Genomic DNA, 19900 nt, shown 5'->3' with positions numbered 1-19900 from the left:
TAAATTTTTACCTCCATTGACACACGTCAGCTAACTCACGTTTTAACAGTGCAAAAATCTGTAGCATGTACAACTTTATGTACAAATACTACAAAAATATTGCAGTTGTGTGATTATTTTGTAGTTGTATGATTGTGAGCTGCGAATGTGAGTATTAGTGGTTAGTATTTATAATAAAACTTTTTGAGTGGAGACGAAACATTTTGTTACAAACGAAATTTAAGTTTGGAACCTGTCACTTCCCCACTTGAATGCAGGGACCTCACCAGCCACACTAGCGGTTCGCTCTTTTAAGAGCGCAATAGAGAACCGTGTCTATCTCGTTGACCACAAAATGTGGAGTCAGGATTCCAGCGTCCAGCCGCAGTCCCTCAGGATCCAGCCAGCCATGCAATTTTTATTTCATTCCCGGGATAATGACTCATCCGAATCCAAGCGTACACTGCCTAAACGTCACGTAATGCAGCATAGCCCGGTCTATGCGGCGCGCTTATCACTGCAGGTGCGCACTGCTGTAAATGGCCACCACCGGTTCGCGGTGGTAAGAAGATCCAATGCGTGCCGCTGTGCACCACAAAACCAAGCACTCCTTCGTCTAACGGCAACGATTATAGTAACGCTCCGTTTCTCGTGAGGGATTCCTTCGCTGCCGTTGGGGTTCTGTCATGGTCGTGTGTACAGTGCCGCCCGACGGTAATATAAGCACTCCACTATATCGACGTCCCCCGCAGTTTTGTAACAATATTGCCACGTCTGGCACTTTATCGCTCTAGACAATGTAAAGCAGAGCAACCTAAGTAAATCATAACATTACAACGTAAGACAACCAAAAAAACCATTTAAAACACCAAAACTAACCTAAGGCATAAAAATTATAGTTAAATTTAAAGATAAAAAAACAAACGAGGCAAGAGCCGATATCAAACCACCGTCTCAAGACAGTCTCGAACCAAGAAGCTTAGATGGACCCACCCCGCTACAGCGACAGACACTTTGGCCGGTGCTTGCCTATTTTGATTTCGGCGGACGGCACTTTAGTTGTGCCTACAGCTGTCAGCTTAAGTGCCGTCGGATGGCACTCTAGACCCTGGGTTATTTCATTCCCAGAGTTTTGGTGACGGGATGATTGTCATCAGTGAGACCAGGAAAGCTTCTTTTTACACCCAGCCAGAATGGTGCAATCAGATAAACGTCGGCGTCACAACGCGAGGAACCCAGGTTCGACTCCGACAACGAGAATCGTTTTCTTCTTGTGTCATCATCGGTGAGGCATAGAGAGTTCCGCTTCAATAACCGCTTAGAGACGAAAAACGAAGACAAAGTTACGGCGAGCAAAAACGAGCATGTCCGCTGCGAAAAAATCAACTGAACGAGGCACAAAATCTTGCTGCTACTACGAACACTCAGGAAGGCGCAGCTTACCAGCAAAACAAAGGAGGTGCTGGGAAGTATGCAATGCGGAACAAGAAAGTAAATACTACGAGCGCCTCATTCCGAGTGTCACAGGGAGCAATTAGCTCACTTGGACTGTGGCCAATCACGAGAGATACACGGTAAGAATAAAAAGGTTAGCTGTACGATTAACAAGTCCCCTTAAACGCGACAAAGATATAGGATGGCCGCGGCAGCAATCCGCCGATGCCTGTCAACAGAAACAAACAAGTTCCTCAAAGACGAATTGTAACCTCGCGCAAAGTCTGAGAAACGCCAGGTAAAGCATTTGCCGACGAAAGCGACGCAAACTTTCTACTGTTCTCCACATGGAAAGAAAGGTTCCCGGAGCGACGGGAATATTCTTCGCCTCGCTGGCAGCAACGGTTCCGGTACCCACCGCGGCGCGGACATCCTTCGGCGTTGAACCAAATCAGCGGCTAATGTGGGGGCATGTGCAGCTTGTCAAATGGTTTAATAGTGAACAGCCACCTTTTTGAAAAACCAGGTAGGCTTCTAGACTCGGAACTTGCACATACTGATTTTTTCACTTGCTTAAGAAGCGCGCAAGTTTGGTCCAGCATGCGGCTTTTGAATTAGTGTTGGTCGGTTGATCCAGCGCTCCTCGCGAAGCCGGTTCAGCAACTATGTGTAGTCTTTGTATGTACACTTCGCTTAATTCCTGGAGTGAGCTGGAGTGAGCGCTACACCTGCACAAAGGTAATCGTGGGCACACACTCCAGGTCCTCGTTTCTTATCTTGTCAGATCTTATCTTTGCAACTCAAGGCACAAATACAATACCCAATGCATAATGTCACTATCTTATTTATTTATTTTATTTATACATACTGCAACCCGTAAGGGCTATGGCAGGAGTGGGGAACAGGCCGGTACAAAACAAACATGGTGTAATACTTTGCGAAGGAAAGTAAAATACAAAGTGGCAAGACATGGCATCACATGGTGGCATAATGAAGACATGGTGGCAAGGAACAGAACACAGCAAACATACTGTGCAAAACTGTGCATACTGTTCATACTGTGCACAGCAAACAAAAAAAAAACTGTCAAAGGGTATTTATGGATAACAAGAATTCGTTTAAGGGCAAAGAACGTATGTCACCGGATAAGTTATTCCAAAGTTCAACAGTTCGTGGAAAGAAGCTAAATTTAAGCGTGTTAGTACGGGCGTAGAATGGTGTCATATTCAAAGGATGGTAGTGGCGTGTTGAAGAAGGTCTGGAACATGTTAAGTACAGATCTTTTGAAAGTTTGCACGTCGAAAAAATTATAGAATGTAATAACTTGAGAGACTCAATGTTCCTTCGCGATGAAAGTAGAGATAGGTTCAAAGATGGTAATGCTGACGTAGGTGAAAAAGCAGAGTCATATCGCCTGAAGATGAATCTAATGGCCTTTTTCTGTACCGATTCTATTTGTTTTACTTCGCACTGATTGTAGGGGTTCCATACAGGTGACGCGTATTCGAGCACTGGGCGGATAAGGGTCTTGAACACAGTTAGTTTTGTATCGCTAGGGGCCGCAGATAGAGTACGCCGGAGGTAACCAAGTTTTTTTAGGGCTTTAGAAGTAATGTAATCAATATGGAGGGACCAGGACAGGTTAGGAGTAAAAAGCACGCCAAGGTATTTATATTGGTAAACTCTCAGCAGGGACAGTCCATTAAATAAGTAGTTTAAATCTGAAAGAACTAATTTATTAGTAAAGGACATGAAGACAGTTTTTTTGTAGTTACTATTCATTTGCCAGGAACTGCACCAGTTGCAGAAAGATGCAAATGAATCGTTGAGAAGGATGTGATGATTGGGCGAGTGAATTACATGATATAAAACACAATCATCAGCGTACAAACGAATCTTAGAGTGAACAATATCAGGCAAGTCATTAACATAAAGCAAAAATAACAGAGGCCCGAGGACTGAGCCCTGCGGAACACCAGAAGTGATTTTGGCCGGGGAAGAAGCAACGGAATCAAAGTACACAAATTGAGATCGGTTCGAAAGAAAGCAAGAAATCCAGTGAACTAATTGTGGGTTATTGAGGATCTTATTTAATTTGTGCAAGAGTTTTGAATGAATAACAGTGTCAAAGGCTTTAGAAAAATCGATAAAAATGGCGTCAATCTGATGTCCTGCGTCAAGGTTCATGGAAATGTCATGTGAAAAGGCAATAAGTTGCATCACCGTGCTGAACCCGCGTCGAAACCCATGTTGAAAATTGGACAGAATGTTTTTAGACTCCAGGAAGGTCATGATATGTTTAAAGATTATGTGTTCAAGCATTTTGCAAGAGTATGAGGTTAATGAAATAGGTCTATAATTGGAAAAAGAGTGCTTATCGCCGGATTTGAACAGAGGAAGAACTTTACCTATTTTCCAGGACGAGGGAACGGTACCGGTGCGGATGGATGCGTTAAAAATAATTTCAAGGTACCGAGCACACCACTGGGAATACCGGAGTAGAAATGCATTGGGAATGCAATCAGGACCACTGCATTTTTTTGCGTCCAGATTCAATATAAGGTTCAGAATGCCCTCTGCGGTAATTGTAATATTCCCAATGGAGATATTAGAAAGGCGATTTCGGAAGGGAGGGACAACGTTATTGCCAACATAAAAATTGGAACTAAAATAGTCATTGAAGGCACTTGATATGTCAGCTGCGTCACATAATGTTTCGCCATCAGAAGTGAACGAAGACGGTAAAGTGGATTTGAGAAGGATAGAACGCCAAAACTTTTTGGTAATTACTTTTAAGCAAAGTTTGAAGCTGTACACGATAATAAAAATCCGTAACCGAGTTTGTTATCCGTCGCAGTTCTTCTTTCGCGAGTTTGAACTTGGTGATAGTGTCAGGGTTATTGTTACGTTTAGATCGCCTGAGGCGATTCACACGGCGTGATAAGTGTAGAATGTCGCGATTCATCCATGGAACACTGGGATTAGTCTTCTTCGTCTTTAGTGGGATGAACTGCCGTATGCAGGAGTTAACAAGCCGCTCGAAGAATTCTACAAGGGCGTTAGTGTCACCACTGAGACTGAGCTCGTTGAACGCCTCAAAGCTATCGAACGATTCCTCGATAATAGAATTATCACCAGCGTTATTGAAGTCAGGGAAAGTTGTGAACAGCGAACCAGGTTTAGGCAATGAAGAAGGAAGGTTAAGAACAACTGCACTGTGGTCAGATATTCCTTTAATTATCTCATGAGTGAAGCCATTCTGCGCAGCACGAGCACTAAGAAAAACTAAATCCAGTAGGGCGTTGGACCTTGTGGTGCCGGTAACGATCTGGAGAAGCCCAGCAGAGAGTGACAAATTTAGGAGTGTTTTGTTAATAATGGTATCGCGACCACTGCAGGTCATTGCCGACCAGTTAACCCCAGGGGCATTGAAATCACCCATGCAAACGATGTGCCGCAGAAAAGTTATGTTCAAGAATGAATTGGCTGAGGGAGTGAATGCTTTCAACCGAACACCCAGGAGGGCGATAAAATACACCGATTACAATTGTCTTTTTAGGAAGATGCAGCTTGCACCATACTGATTCAATCGCAGCTGGAGAAGGCAAAACCGAAAACTTAAGGTCAGAACGCAGGAGCAAAGCAACACCACCACCTTTCATATTAGAGCGATCAGACCTAACTGCGATGAATCCTGGTGGGGTAAATTCTGAATCAAGCATGCCATCATGTAACCATATTTCGGTGATCCCAATCACATGGGGGGAATACGAGGAGGCAAGAACAAGGAAGGTCTGAAAATTTATTAGTGATACTTCTGGCGTTTAGATTAAGGAGGGTGAGGTAATCTGGTAGCTTACGTGCAGGTCAGGAAGGCGACGAACAACTAGACTGAACGGATGCAGGCACGGAAGGGGGGCGGTTTACTTTAACCCGACTTTTAACTAGCATATTGAGGTTAGTGTCCCAGTCATGACGAGTGTCGTCAATGTAAACATGGTCTAAACGTATTTTAACTGTGGAACCATTGCTACGATGAGATGAGGTGGCCTCCCAAAGTTTCCTACGTAACGAACGTACTCGTGCAGAATAATCTTCAGCAATGCGGAAATCAGTACCTTTTAGCTTTGGAGCATTGCTCAGAATATCCATTTTATCTCTGAAATCCAACAGTTTGAGAATGACTGGACGTGGAAGACCATTGTGCGCCGTACCGATTCGGTGACAGCGCTTAGTACGAGGGCACACCATTTCGAAATGCTCGGACATACATTTCGCAACGGTAGCGAGTAAAGAAACATTTGTTTCTTCTGATTCTTCGGGCAAACCATGGATGATAATGTTGTTCCTTCGAGAGCGATTTTCTAGTTCGTCGTTTTTAGAAACAAGTTTTGATACTGTTTGTGATAAGTGCAAAATTTCGGAACGTTCTGGCTCAGACAAACTGTTCACGGAAGATGCCGGCTTTGATTCGAGTGCAGACACACGCGCTTCAAGAGACTCAAGACGGGCGTTCAAGGACTGCTTAATATCAGAGATATCGCGCGCGATTTGCTTTTGACCAGCCAGTATCTGCGAAAGAGTTTCCGCGATGAATCAGAAATGCCCGGAAAAGGAGTGGATACCGATACATCAGAAGCTGATTTGGCGCGAGTCGATGGTCGTTTGGCAGAATCACTGGTGTTATTAGTAACCTTAGGACGGGATTCCTTGGGAGGGCCCGGGTTCAGTTCAACGTCACCGCTTAGGATAAGACGATGTAAGAAAAACGCAATGTGTGAATAACAGGAAACAACACTTCGTGGGCAGGCACAGAGCAGCAGAAAACGATCATCGCTTCTAAAGCAAGCAGCATCTGTGAGGTAACATACCTGCAAAAGCAAGCAGCGATCAGGCATTGTGCTCACGCCGCTCCTGCCTAGCCCACTGAAGAAGATGCCGGGATGAAGTCCTTTTAAGCGGGTCGAGTGTGACGTCACTGGCCAGGAGTTGGTCGTCTTCCAGGGGTCGTTGCAGGCATCCCGGCGAGGTGAGCGAGGCAGACAGCCTAAGATAGGGCTATCTAGCATCACCAGTTTGCCGGGCACGTCGTCGATAAGAGATTCTGGAGGGACCGCGAAGTTCGCATGCGCTGGCCAGGGTGATGGGTCAGGCACGATCCTTGGCTCAGCAGAACACGGCAGCAGGGCGGCGGACCAAAAAGCGAACTGCAAAAGCAAGCAGCGATCAGGCATCGTGCTCACGCCGTTCCTGCCTAGCCCACTGTTGGGAAAGAACGCCAGCAATAGTCGGTACCTCCCTTGGTGCTCTACCGAAAACAGTGAACTTCTTGGCTCCGCTTTCAAACCAACACGCGACAACACGGCACTTTACTACATGCGATGCAACCGGGACTCAGCCAGCATGAATGCCAATACTGTCAAGGTGAACAGAATACATGATGCTGGACTTTCCTAACACGCCCAGACCAGCTATCCGTTATCACCGTTACCGTATACCACACTCGCAAACACTGCTGACCATGAGACCATGGAAAAAGACCAGCTCTAACTAACCACCCGGGCGGGTGGACAGCTGATAATTTCTTGGACCGATCAAGTTGAAGAGAACTGCAAGAACCTTTTTCAGTAAAGGATTATTCATTCAGCAATTCAGAGCAAACAGTCGCTTCATAATCGCGCTGTTGAGTGGCTTCTAAAAGGGAAATTTACGCTTCCTGATCGACGCGCTGTTGTCAAGGGAAAAATGTGCCCAGATGTCCTCCAACACCCCGTCATTTAGCAGGGACACCTGCTCGTCCTCAACGTTCCACTGTCACTTGCTGAAGTTACTAACAAGCCCATTATCATATAGGAAGTGTACATGTCCGGTCGACGGGTTATTAGCCTGCTTCTGTGAATCTTCCCAATACCTGTGATTCACAACGCGGCCGAACTATGCGATACAAGCCACTAAACTGGCACGTACGGGATGTTAGCGCTCTTGAAGACTGTCGCAACGTAGCTCAGGGATTCACGCGGCTATACAAGAGCCAGAGAAACTGAGATCGAACACCCCGTGAGAGAAAGTTTCAATTCGCAGCCCTACGTTTTCGCGGATATGGCATATGGTACATAACGTCCACTAAATTTTGCTCATACCTGAGACCCAATTTGCAGGTTTGAACAAAAATCAACAAACATAAAAAACAACTGTTTTGGTAACACCGAACGCGGGAAGTAGCCGCGAATTTTTGACTAAGGGTGTCGATTCAGAGAATGTGGCATCTCCAGTATTTGTTTCGGGTTATTTTTGTTCAGTAATGGACAGCGTTTAAACTACAACAACACAATTGTCTGTTTGTTATAATAATTTGTTCTACTCTTTTGGGTGATCTGCTAAAACCAGCGCAAAGCAAAACGCAACAGTAGTTACCGATGGAGTGAAACTTCAACATCCAACTCATCTTGTGCGTAAAATAACAACCGCTAAATTGTAAATCACGAAGTTGGCGATAATTTGGAGCACTCTAAAATATACTGTCATAGTATTGTTACTCTGTTATTTCCCGCCGTGCCTTATGAATATTCTCAATTCCCATTATTTATTTCCCCAGGCTCTTGTGTATGTATCAACAGCATACAGCAATTGCAACAGACTCGAAGTAGATGAAGTGGTGTACACTCCGCCTGTCGATCCCTCTAAAATAATTGCAGCTGCTGAGTAAGTACCATTCACCGCGATAAATTTCTAATTGGCAGCTTATTGCGCGTAAAACTTATTCAAAACAAAAAGTGTTATCCTAAAACTACACTCCACAGATTTCAAAAAAATGCCTTGCTGGATAATTGCTTACAGGTGGATGGATTACAAAATGATGGACGCAATAAGTGGATTACTCCTTGGAAATCACCCTAACACTTACACCTTTACGAAGGCTCTCGCTGAAGCGCTGCTCCTTAATGCAGGAGAAAGGGTCCCAATCGCCATCGTTCGGCCTTCCATTGTGATAGGGTCTTGGAAGGAGCCCTTTCCGGTAAGAAGACATGCATCATTATTCGAGCAATAGAGAGACCAGCTACCAAGAACCCATAGTCCCAAAAATAAGAAGTGCTGATAATGTTGAGACATAAGCCATTGTTAATTGCTATTAGAGTCTGGGTCAAAAGCACAGAGCATTCAATACAGCATTCATTAGCATAAATATTAGATAGTTATCGTTTCCCGACATTCCACCTGCCATCAGTCTTTATCAAAATATAGGTTCAGCTATCCTCGAGACCGGGCCGGTGCCCAGTATCAGCGCTTGCTCCAAATAAAAGATCATGCTCTCTCTCCCTCTCCCCGAGAAAAGTTACCGAGTAAAAAGTGTACGGGGTGTTCAGAGACAAAGCCCATAATTTAACTTGGGATCGATATCGCAACGGCCCCACCAGGCAAAACACATCGGAGGACCTGAGCAGCGACCGCTATAAATCGCCGGTGACTATGAACCACGCTGGCAGAAAAAAAAGAGCGAATTCGGCGAATGGATGATTATACACACATTGGAAAAAAAATGAAGGCGTGACATATACAATTCAGCCACTATTGGCATCTGTAATTGAACGGAAGAACAATCAGTGATGCTACGATGGGGGCTAGTTGGTATAGGGTCGGAGCTACTATGAATAACTGAGTTGGTAGCTGACACTTGCCTTGGGCTTTGGTTGCATTTTCTTCGGTGTTTGCAATCATTTGGAGCAGACAAGATGATAACCATGTTTCGAAAAAGCCGACATTGAATACAAAATGTTTTGCTGGGATATGATAGATCTTGGGTCAAAAAACTGTGTGTAGAAAGGAGTTGCATGTTTTGCATGGTCTGATGTTTTATGTGTTACTTCACAGTCTGTGTGGACGAAAGTAGTATACGGGCTTTAATTTACTGGTACGCGATAAATTATTCCTTCATTTTATTTTCGTAGTCAAGCTCGATGCGCTCTCAACCTAATCACACCCACTGTGTTTACTTTCAGGGCTGGGTAGACAACTATAATGGCTTAACGGGAACCATAGTATCGGTACGTTGGCTTGAAATGTTTCATCGTTTGCATGCGTATAATCCCAAATCACAGAGCTTCATTTTACTGGAATCCGAACACTGCCAAATCCTCGGAGAACGCGGTGTAGGGCGCACTCCTATTCAATGCATATTTTTTCCGTAGTGTGGTCTGGGGCGACTAAAATCATTCATCAACGGGGAGGATTGCATCGCCGACATCATTCCTGTGGATATAGTAGCTAATACACTCATTTCTGTTGCCTGGCACACCGCTACTACAAGGTAAGCTGCCACAATGGCTTTTCTAATACCAAGCTTAGAAAAAAAAAACAGCGCTCAGAATTCCACCTTCCGGCTGTCATTAATTAGAATGGCAGCGAGAAAAAAGAACATCAAAGCATAAATGTGTAATACCCATCGGCGCTACACCATTTTATGTAGTGTATCATGTGTTTAGTTGATCTTTAAAAGGGGTAAAGGTAAAATATGTACGGCGGCACTTACCCTTTCTTTTGTGTGTGCGAATGCTTTAGCAGCACACCTTGCCGGGTTGTAGGTCGTCGAGTCAACGTTGAGCATATTGGCACTGAGTGTTGTGCTGCTGAGTTTATATTGATGACTAAAATTTCGCGAAACAAGCAAGACGAAACTTTTTATTCGTGAGTACTCTAATCAGCGACCTTATATTTCGATATAGAAATGCTACGATTGTCTACTTGCCGACTAGTTCGTCGGTGCCCTTCACGAACGCATATTTGGGGAGGCTGCGTTTTTCGCCAACTCAGCAGAGTAACGCGTGAGGGATACTCACGCATTATGATGACATGAATACTGTTCCAAGAGAAACTATGTCCACATGTGCGCGAAAGTTAGGAAAACTCCGCTGGTTTAGGATCCCAAACGCGAACACCACCTTTCCCTTCTGGCAGAGTGCTCACAAAGCACGTTCTTCTGCCAATGGATCATGCTCACAAGCAGCGTTTCGCATTAATGATGGATCGAAAACACGAATTTGCCATATGCAACTGTTCTTCTGGCCATTCGGGGCTGTACAAGAGTATAAACTGTTCAGATCCCTTTGATTGAGCCCCTGCTTCTTGCAGTTGATCTCGACGATAATAAATGATGGTTGTGCAATACCGCCGTACAAGCTCAGCACTTGTCGTCTTCTGCCCCTCTTCTCCCCTGGAAATCAGGAAATGCCATACCTCGGTCTGCTAACAAGTATACGTACATTAGGTTTATTGACGAACTACTGGTGCTGCCACGAGCTCCACTTGCAGATCAATAAGGTGCTTGCAGCAATGTCTAACGAGCTCGTTTAGAGCCGCTGAATAGATACACTGTTTGTTGGAATGCCGAAAAATGCTTGAGCCCGCTTGTTTTACTTCAAAGTGCACATTATGTCGTGTAATTGGGGTCAAGTTCATGACATGCATCTTCATGTACCCTAAGAGTTCAATAGAAAGTGTACTTCCAATCCACCTGCCACATCCAGTCATTCCAGTTTCTGTAACCAACGAAAACCAACCATTTCGTCGCATTTAAAGACAGCACTTTAAATGAAATATGTTTTATATATTCTCGTGCTTTGATGCGAACGTCTTCCGAGCTTAAGTCAAGACGTGCATTATTGCCCTCCTTTTATCATTTGTGCATCAAGAATCACGGCCGTACTGTCAATGCGTGTTGTACCGGTAGGCACGCTGCGAACGTGTCCAGCACGGCGCGTACGAGAAACTGAGGCCGGCGTGTTTGTGCATGTGTGTACGTGTGCAGGCCAAATCACGTGATGGTGTACCACTCGACCAGCGGCGCCTTGCAACAACAGACATGGGGCGAAGTATCCGCAATGATGCAGGAACTGATTGTGCGACACCCTCTGCCTAACCTGACGCGCTACCCCAAATTTTACGCCACCAACAGCCCGCTATGGCACGACGTTACCCTTTGGCACCTCAACTATTTACCCGCACTTGTTGGAGACCTAGGCCTGAAACTGATAGGCCAAAAGCCAAGGTTTGTAACAACAACCCCCGTACGGCGAGGCTCGCAGCAACGGAATATCAACTCAGTATATAGTCCGCGAGTCCTTCAGTCAGCTCAAGACCGGGCCCTGGAATTAGATGGGCGATAGCTAATATTCGTTCTGTGATTCTTCTATAGAAATTGTTGGTTCATTGAGATATCAGTGCACTCAATTCTTTTAGCCCTCATTGCGTTGAAGAACTAGCCCAAGAAAGAATCACAGGTTTTTGCTGTAATGTCCTATTCAGCAGGGCTTGCTGCGGCCACATGCCAGTAGAGAAAATCTCCGGTAGCTCAGTCTTAATGTGTTTAACCTGAATTGATGCGAAGGTACAAGACCCCGGGTAGCCCGGAAATTCGTCGCCCTGGTCGCCGCTAGCCAGAAACGGCAACAAAACGGCCGACGACGCAAAGAACATAACCAGGTCAAAAAATTCTGGAAATCGTGCCAAATTCTTGAAGGTAGCTCTTAAAAACAACGTAATGCAAAAAAACCAGCTAGGTAAATTTGACTGAGGATGAGAATCAAGCGTACGGAACTCTTGTGCTGTTTTTTCTGTGGATTGGGTGACGTCGGCAGTTACGTCACACTTTTAAGCCCTAAGTGTAAATTTAAAAAAATCACAAGCATGAATGCCTATAAGCTGTGCGCGAACAAACAATGACGTCATTATGTAACATCATTTCACTAGATCATGAAGTGGCCCCAAAAAGTGCGCGGTGCCTGTTTTTCCTCTTCTTCGTAGCTTCACAGGTGAATTCAGGAGCTGTATTTCTCTAAAGCAGCCAGCAGGGGATCGTACAGGATCACAGCCGCAGAACACGCTTCAGGCTATCTCTTTCCGCGCCCGCCAGCTGCGTCATGGTTAGGCCACCTTTGGTCCGCTTCGCTGTAGGGCACACGCGGGGCAACAACACATTCGGAAACACATTCGCGCTCGGGTCAGCCTCAGCGCAAGGACAGGGGTTGGGTTGGGGTTAGGGATTGGTCGAGATTTTCATTGTGGTTAGTCAAAGTTGGGCATTTAATTTGACCGCATTTCATAAGGAATTGGTACACGGTGTCACAGGGTTGGAAAACTTTCCCGCGCACTCCTATTCACGGTAGTGTGGGTGGAGGAGTTTGTTGGTTTTGTTGTATCCCGTATGTACGCAACGGATTTATCGTGGCCCTACACCAACTATGTCCGGTTTGACTGGACTACGCAAGGGAGCCCCAAACCCTAGTTCTATCCATTCTACTTAACGCGTCTTTATTCTTCAGCAACAAGCGAAAGGGTCAGTTACTTAAATACTGGCGCCTTTCAGGTTTGTGCCAATCTACCGTAAAGTTCGCAAGAGCATGGATGTCGCTGAGTACTTCACCACTCGAAGCTGGCTGTTTCCATCGAACAACCTGGTGGCACTGGCGGATACCCTCTCTCCCGCCGACAAGCAGGTATACTTCCCCGGAAACTATCTGCAACGAGCATTTCTTCTCTAAGTACGGTGTTCCTACACAGTAAACAACCGATTATACTACTCTGTGTGGACCTTAAAGAAGCGTAAAAAGCAGGTGTCGTGAAATCCGAAGAACAGCTATCACACCTATAAATACAGTTGCGGCCGACACATTTTTCCGGAAATTTTAATGTCAACTACAAACTTGATGTTTGCAGGGCTCGGAAACCCAAAACAATAAAAAAAAGTAAATGCGAAAAGAATAATACAGTACAGGCGCCAATCACGTTGTATTAAACAAACATTGTACCGCAGTCCGCTGCAGCAATTCCCGCCAGCCAGTGCGTATCACACGCGATCACGACAAACACATGTGAAAGCCTAAGCCTGTGAGCGTAACCTCGTTGGCTATTCAATGCATAGTGGGAGAAATGAACACCTACACACTGCCCCTGCGACCGCTGTGAAACAAGACAAGAAGAGACGCCGGCGAGGAGAGGGGTCAAGCGATTCAGCAGAAGAGCAAGCTGCCGCTGGAGTGCAGAGACTTGTAAATCTAGACGGAGACAAAAGCTATGCCAACCTATTGAGCGGGCCCAAGGTCCACGGAGCAGGCCCGCGGCACTTTCATTTCATCCACAGATCGGTCGCGCTCTTCGCGTGGGTCGTCGCATAAAGCGGGTCAGGCTTAAAATTGCGCCGGATAATTGAGGTTTTTATTGCATTGGGTATACAGTTGAGCCCGCTTATAATGAACCTGAGTGTCACGCGGCCTCCGTTCGTTATATCCCGAAGGTCTTAGTAAATGGACCATCGTAAAAAAAAAATCAAAATTCGAAGCACAATTTATTTTTTCGCAAACAGGTTTGTTTGCTGTTTGCTGTTTGTTTCTGCAGCGCAGACTTGATTAGGGCGGTATGCAGTTTATTTAGAGCGGCCGCGTGCTCTTCGCCGAGGCCCTTCGCGTAAACAAGTTCTTTAAGGTCCACAATGTAGCCCATTGCAACAGGCGCGCTTATATGCGCAGGCTCAGAAGTTTGTCGTCGTCCGCGTCCGATTCCTCGGCATCGTTCTCGCACGGCACTTTATTAACGATGCCCTCGACCGTGCACGTTCCGCAGTGTCAGCATCTTCATCGGCACAAACGATATCTTCTCAGCCGAGGCTGTGGCCCCCCCTGTCGGAGTCGATGACTCGGCTTCACGTTGTGTGTCGACGAAGCCGGCCGTGCGGAAACAATTCCGCACGCAAGTGGCTGTCACCTCCGACAAGGCAGCCTTCACCATCTCTACAGCTGAATACAGCGAAACTTGAAGAGGCAACATAGAGAAAGAAATACTGGTTTTTTATTTCTCTATGGAGGCAAGTTCGCTGCCGGGCGGTCAACAGCTATCACCAAGCGCTCCACAACGCGGCGCCTATACGATGCCTTAAAGTCACGTATTATTCCAAAATCAAGCGGCTGCACTTTCGAATTGGTATTAGGTGGCAGGAAAAGGAGAATCACTGCCGTCAGGGAAGTTGCACGTGGTGCGCAGAGCAGTTATCGATCAAGAGCAGCACGCGCAGCTGCCTTGCCTCGGATTGTCACGGTCGAACTCACTCAGCCAGTCCGCCAGTATATATATAGCGCGTCATCCAAAACCTTAGCGTTGTGCCTGTAGCGCACGGACACAGCTTCTAAAGCAACGAGGCTGTTTCGATTTTGTGTAGACGATAGGGACGCGCCGGTCGCTGCCATCCATGTCGGTGCCCAGAAGTGCTGCGACGCGCACTTTCCTATGCATCCCGCCAGTGCATGTTCTGCCTTTCATAGCATGCGTTATAGACGTCGCACTCCGCATTGCTTGAAATAACTTCTTAGTTTTTTTTTTTTTTAAGTGCGAATGCACTTTATAAGCGACCCTGAATTCCTGTGACCGCCGTCCGTCCACATAGCAACAGCTGCGGGTGCGCGCGCTCCTCGTCTTCCTTGGCAACGGGGGGAGATGGGCGCGCGCTGCCTGGCCGCTGACATGGCACATACCCACGTGGGGGATTGGCCAGGAATCTCCTCGTCTTCCTTGGCAACGGGGGGAGATGGGCGCGCGCTGCCTGGCCGCTGACATGGCACATACCCACGTGGGGGATTGGCCAGGAATCGGGCGTGAGAAGGGCTAATGCACCCGCATAAAGGAGTACTGACACGAAATTTCAAAGCTGAGATCCGCTCTAGCAATCAAGTACAACGACAACACAAATAGGTGTCTGTGCATAGCGCATACCCACGTGGGGGATTGGCCAGGAATCGGGCGTGAGAAGGGCTAATGCACCTGCTTAAAGGAGTACTGACACGAAATTTCAAAGCTGAGATCCGCTCTAGCAATCAAGTACAACGACAACACAAATAGGTGTCTGTGAATAAATGCATCTTTCTTTTTTTGTAGTTGTGTGTGTGTGTGTGATCTCTCTTTCGCGAACATTACCGAACCGCGCAAATTCAACTCATGCATTCGCACTTTCACATTCTTCCCCTCGGGGAAATGCGGGGAAATTTTTTTAAGCCACGCTGCAACATCTTGGTCACTTGCGGTGCGGACGCCGCCTCGCCGACAGCCGACTTAAAAACAATGCCGTGCCGCTTCTTGTACCGATGTAGGCAGCCTTTGCCTGGGCAGAAGTCGGGAAAATCCCGATTTGCCCGGTCTGCCTGCGAGTAGGTTCGGGAAAGCGACCTGCCCCGGCAGCGCTGGGCAGAGGCCGTCATTTCAACCCACATAGCGGCGCCGAACGTTTGCTGTAACCGATCGGCAAGGCTCAAAGACGTTCGTTGTACGTGGGTTTTTATGCCATTGAAATAATGTATATTTTGACGGTCACGCGGGTTTTGTTCGTAATAAGCGAAAGTTCGCTTTACGTGGGGCCGTTATATGTGGGCTCGACTGTACAGGGACCTTGCCTGGACCCGACTTCTCTGTCGTAAAATCCTGATTGTCGTAAAACTCGGGGACATATAACCGGGGTGCCACTGTATTATTCGTTGCGTATCTGTTCAGCCGTGTCATAATGCGTCAATCCCATTACCATATGGTGCAGCAAACGATATACTCCTCTAACGCATGAGACCACGTTCATTTCCATGCAACCAGTCACGATGTAATCCCTGTATTCTGAATTGCGTATTCAGTTGGTAGTTGCTTGTTTACGTGGGAATTCGATCTTTAGCTCAATCTCTTCACTCGCACCTGCTTTTCACGACACAGATTGGAAACCACGACGACAGGCCATGCATGCTTGGCATCAATTACTATTATTAAACCCGCAGCGATGGCTATGGCGTTATGCTGCTGAGCCCAAGGACGCGGGTTCGATTCCTGCCCGCGGCGACCGCTTTCCTGATGGAGGTGAAAAGCGAAAACGCCCGTGTGTTTGAGATTTCAGTGCACGTTAAAGAACCCCAGGTGGTCAAAATAAATCCCGAGCCCTCAACTACGGTGCGCCTCATCGCCTGTGTAGCGCCGGCGCGTCAAACCTAACAATCAATGAATCAATCCTTATAATTACAGTTGCTCGACGTCGACATCCGGAAGATGCCATGGTTCACCTACTGGGACCATTACATGCTGGGAATTCACAAATACCTCTTCAACGCCGATGTGTCAATGCTTCCAGATGCTCGAAAGCACATGAAATGGTAAGCACATGAAAAGGGAGAAATAGAGACCTCGGACCTGCAGGCACTGGGCATTACGAATGAATCAGAAAGTAGTTCAGGAGTTCAGTAATGAAATGCACACGTAAGCAAGCTCCTAAAGCACAGTGAGCCTCCTGTTTTTGGTATCGTCGCAGGAATTTTTTGAGTGATTGGCTTTTGGGAAAGTGAACACTGCCCTACGATGCAATTTTTTCTCCACATCAGCCAATTGTGTAAGCTCGGCTGTTATAATACCCGACAGATGAAATTTGGCACTGTTGCGCATCGGTATAGTCGGGCCATCTACAACGTAATGCTGCGCTTCCAAAAATTCGGCCCACTAAAACAAATCGCGTGAGTTTTAGTGCGAAGCTGCACATGATTAACGTACCAAGAATTTTTTTTTGTCCGGGGACGAAAATACCCAGGGCTGTACTCATGAAAGCAGTCATTTTATAATCGCATATCGTGTGTCAGCGTTCAACGCGCTCTGGGATGATGGACGGGCGTCATGGTGTCGAAGTTCCGCACGCTCCGTGCGGAGAGCCATGCCCGTGTTGTATCTCGGAAACGTGGACAGATGAACTGTTTTAATTAAGTGGTTTCATTGAAATCGCGCATCTAAAGCACGTGTACTCGCAAGCGGTTGGCGTCCCGGTGTACATAAAGGCAGCACGTGTGCGCGCCGGTATGTCCCGGTTCTGCAAGAGGATGAAGACGTCAACTACGGTGATGTGTGCCGCGTGCAAAGCAATGATGGGATTCTCATATCAACGGTCTGCGCTTCTCCAGGAACGTCACAGGCAGATAAGAAATTCATGACTCCCCGATCTGCACGGGTCGCTTGTAAAAATTTCGCCCGTCTTATTTTATTTTATTTTATTTTATTGCGTATCCAATGTGCATATTTTGTGACCACAGGGAGAACGGTTCAAGTACATGGTTAGTGCTGGATCAGTTAGGTATACGAATTATTTTTGATTCAAATATTTATTTCTGTCTTTAAGTTACAAACTAAAATACGAGAGCGGACGAAAGAAAACAAAAGCTGCCCTATTTAGCCTGAGCGCACGTTACACCTGACGTAAAACAACATCAGTGATATAGCACGAGGGAACGGAACTACTAGTATAATTCAACTTTTTACACAATAGTAGCGGTAATATCAGCACTGCACATTACTATAAAAAAGAAGCAGCTACTGAAAAGAAGCTTACACAAAAAAAAAGGTAAACCGACGAACTGGTAACTAAAAGCACACGGCAATCGTCCGCATAGAATAAACTCGATCAGAAGAAAAGCTCAAAGTGGTACATCAGTAACAACATTTTTTTAGATTCTTATTATCGAAAAATTGGTATCTGCCAATGTGTTTTAAAGTCTCCGTAAAGGGCACAGATAACGTCACACAGATTTGAGCTAACCAACATCGTAGCGGTGGTCGAGCATATACCTGACATGGTTCACAAATGGCTCATTGACTGTGACTAAAACGCAGCTTCGCAGGTTGAGTGTACAATGCCACCTTCGTAGTGAAGAATTGCGCAGACTTTTTAGAGTTGGTAAAGTTTTGGGATGACCTGGTGTAATCAACGTTTTCTTTGAGATTCTCATTATCGAAAAATTGTTAACTGCCAAAGTGTTTTAAAGTCTCGGTAGGGTGCACAAAATAGATTGGGAACAATGACGTCATGCATATTTGAGCTAACCAGCGACGTAGCGGCGGTCGAGAATTATATACCTGACATAATCAACAAATGGCTCATTGACTGTGACTGTAAAACCCAGCTTCGCTGTTTGAGTGCGCAATGCCCCCATCGTAGGAAAGAATTGCACAGACGTTTTAGAATTGGGGAATCTTTCAAATAACCTGGTCGAATACTAACTAGCTGTCATTCACAGATTAACAGCTAGAAGTAGAGTAGCAGTCACATAGTCGATGAACCATAGATTTAAATATAGCAACTTGCAGAGCCCGTTATTCCCGCAAAAAAAGTTATACCATTTCTCGACATTCCCCCTTGCGTATTTGTACACTTCAGGTTATTTCGTCTCACCAGTGTAAAACCTCACCAATCCAATGTTCCCCTCCTTTATCCCAGGCTTTACACCAAGCATCGGTTTCTCAACCTGCTCCCGGTAACGGTTGTGTGGCGACTACTGAAGAGACGGCCACAGACGGCACAGAAGCTCTGATAATCAACCTTTTAATTTTAGATGCGACTGCATCTCATTCCCTCGCCTTGTCCCTCCATACGGCGTTGTTGTCCGTCCACACCCCTCCCCCATTCTCCTCGCCGCGCGAGCTGCGCTCTCCGCCGCTCACCCCCTCTCCTCTCCGATAGCGAACACTCTCTCGCGAGGGGCATTGGATTGGATTCGATTAGATTGGCTTGGCTTGGCTTGGCTTGGCTTGGCTTAGCTTGGCTTGGCTTGGCTTGGCTTGGCTTGGCTTGGCTTGGATTGGATTGGATTTGGATTGGATTGGATTAAAGTGGATTGTGTTGGATTGTGTTGCGTCATAGCCGCGCCACGTTGTGTCATAGCCGCGGCAGGGGGTTCACGGCACGTTTCACGCGATGGGAGAATCAACCTAACGGAAACAACAACGGAACCCCCTATGCGTCGCATCTACACAGGGGTTCCCGCAAGGGGAGGTGGGAGAAATTTTTCGCTGTAGCTGTACAACCCGCTGCCCCCGCAGCGGACACTGTCGTAGAGGCGAAAATGAGTAACTTGTGCATATTTCCTTGCGCAAAAATTGATTCATTGATTGGCTGTTTATTGGAGGAGGTCATAAGACCCTGAAGGGGATGGGAGAGAGTAGGAAAAGGGAAAAAATTATGAAAATAAAAGTATTCGAAAACACATTTGCACTTCTTGTCCCATTAGAAAGTGAGTTCGCATTTGTCGCAGAATCACTGACCCATACAGGGCTGAGTCAATCACGAATTAAACGGCTTTATAGAGACCATTCTGGAAAGAGAATTCTACAATTGCCTCTAATAAAGAGGGATTAGCGCGCACTTGACGAATATGGTCCTGTTCATCAGACTGGATGGAGTGTAGTGTTAAAAGTTCCGATCGTCCTTGTGAAAAGGCGGAGCACATTCAGATAAGGTGGTAAAGATTGGAAACGACTGATTCACCACAAAATATGCACTTTGAAGTATATCGAGGATAGGTCCATTTAAAAATAATGTAGGGAGTATATGCAGAGTTTGCGTACATCTTGTTTGCAATAACTTCTCCTTTTCTGGGGAGAAGTTTTAGAGCTGTGAGGAAACCCACAGGGGAGGATTCCTGGAGGCGCTTACGACTAA

General features: G+C 46.2%; 1 protein-coding gene across 1 annotated transcript in view; it reads left to right on the top strand.

Annotated features, from left to right (window-relative positions):
• The window catches only part of LOC144174623 (fatty acyl-CoA reductase 1-like), a 35712-nt gene extending 16901 nt beyond the window's left edge, over window positions 1–18811 (top strand). The window contains exons 5-12 of the mRNA XM_077703400.1: window positions 8009–8115; window positions 8251–8428; window positions 9411–9455; window positions 9600–9718; window positions 11216–11455; window positions 12773–12902; window positions 16450–16577; window positions 18680–18811. Coding sequence (XP_077559526.1) covers window positions 8009–8115; window positions 8251–8428; window positions 9411–9455; window positions 9600–9718; window positions 11216–11455; window positions 12773–12902; window positions 16450–16577; window positions 18680–18773 — 1041 coding nt within the window. The 3' untranslated portion in view covers window positions 18774–18811. The remainder of the gene's footprint in view (window positions 1–8008; window positions 8116–8250; window positions 8429–9410; window positions 9456–9599; window positions 9719–11215; window positions 11456–12772; window positions 12903–16449; window positions 16578–18679) is intronic.
• Window positions 18812–19900: the final 1089 nt, after the last annotated feature.

The sequence above is a fragment of the Haemaphysalis longicornis genome, unplaced genomic scaffold (assembly GCF_048455015.1).
Source record: "Haemaphysalis longicornis isolate Haplotype H1 unplaced genomic scaffold, Haemaphysalis longicornis Haplotype H1 scaffold_3, whole genome shotgun sequence".
In the NCBI taxonomy this organism is placed as follows: domain Eukaryota; kingdom Metazoa; phylum Arthropoda; class Arachnida; order Ixodida; family Ixodidae; genus Haemaphysalis; species Haemaphysalis longicornis.
This window is presented reverse-complemented; position numbering and strand designations above follow the sequence as displayed.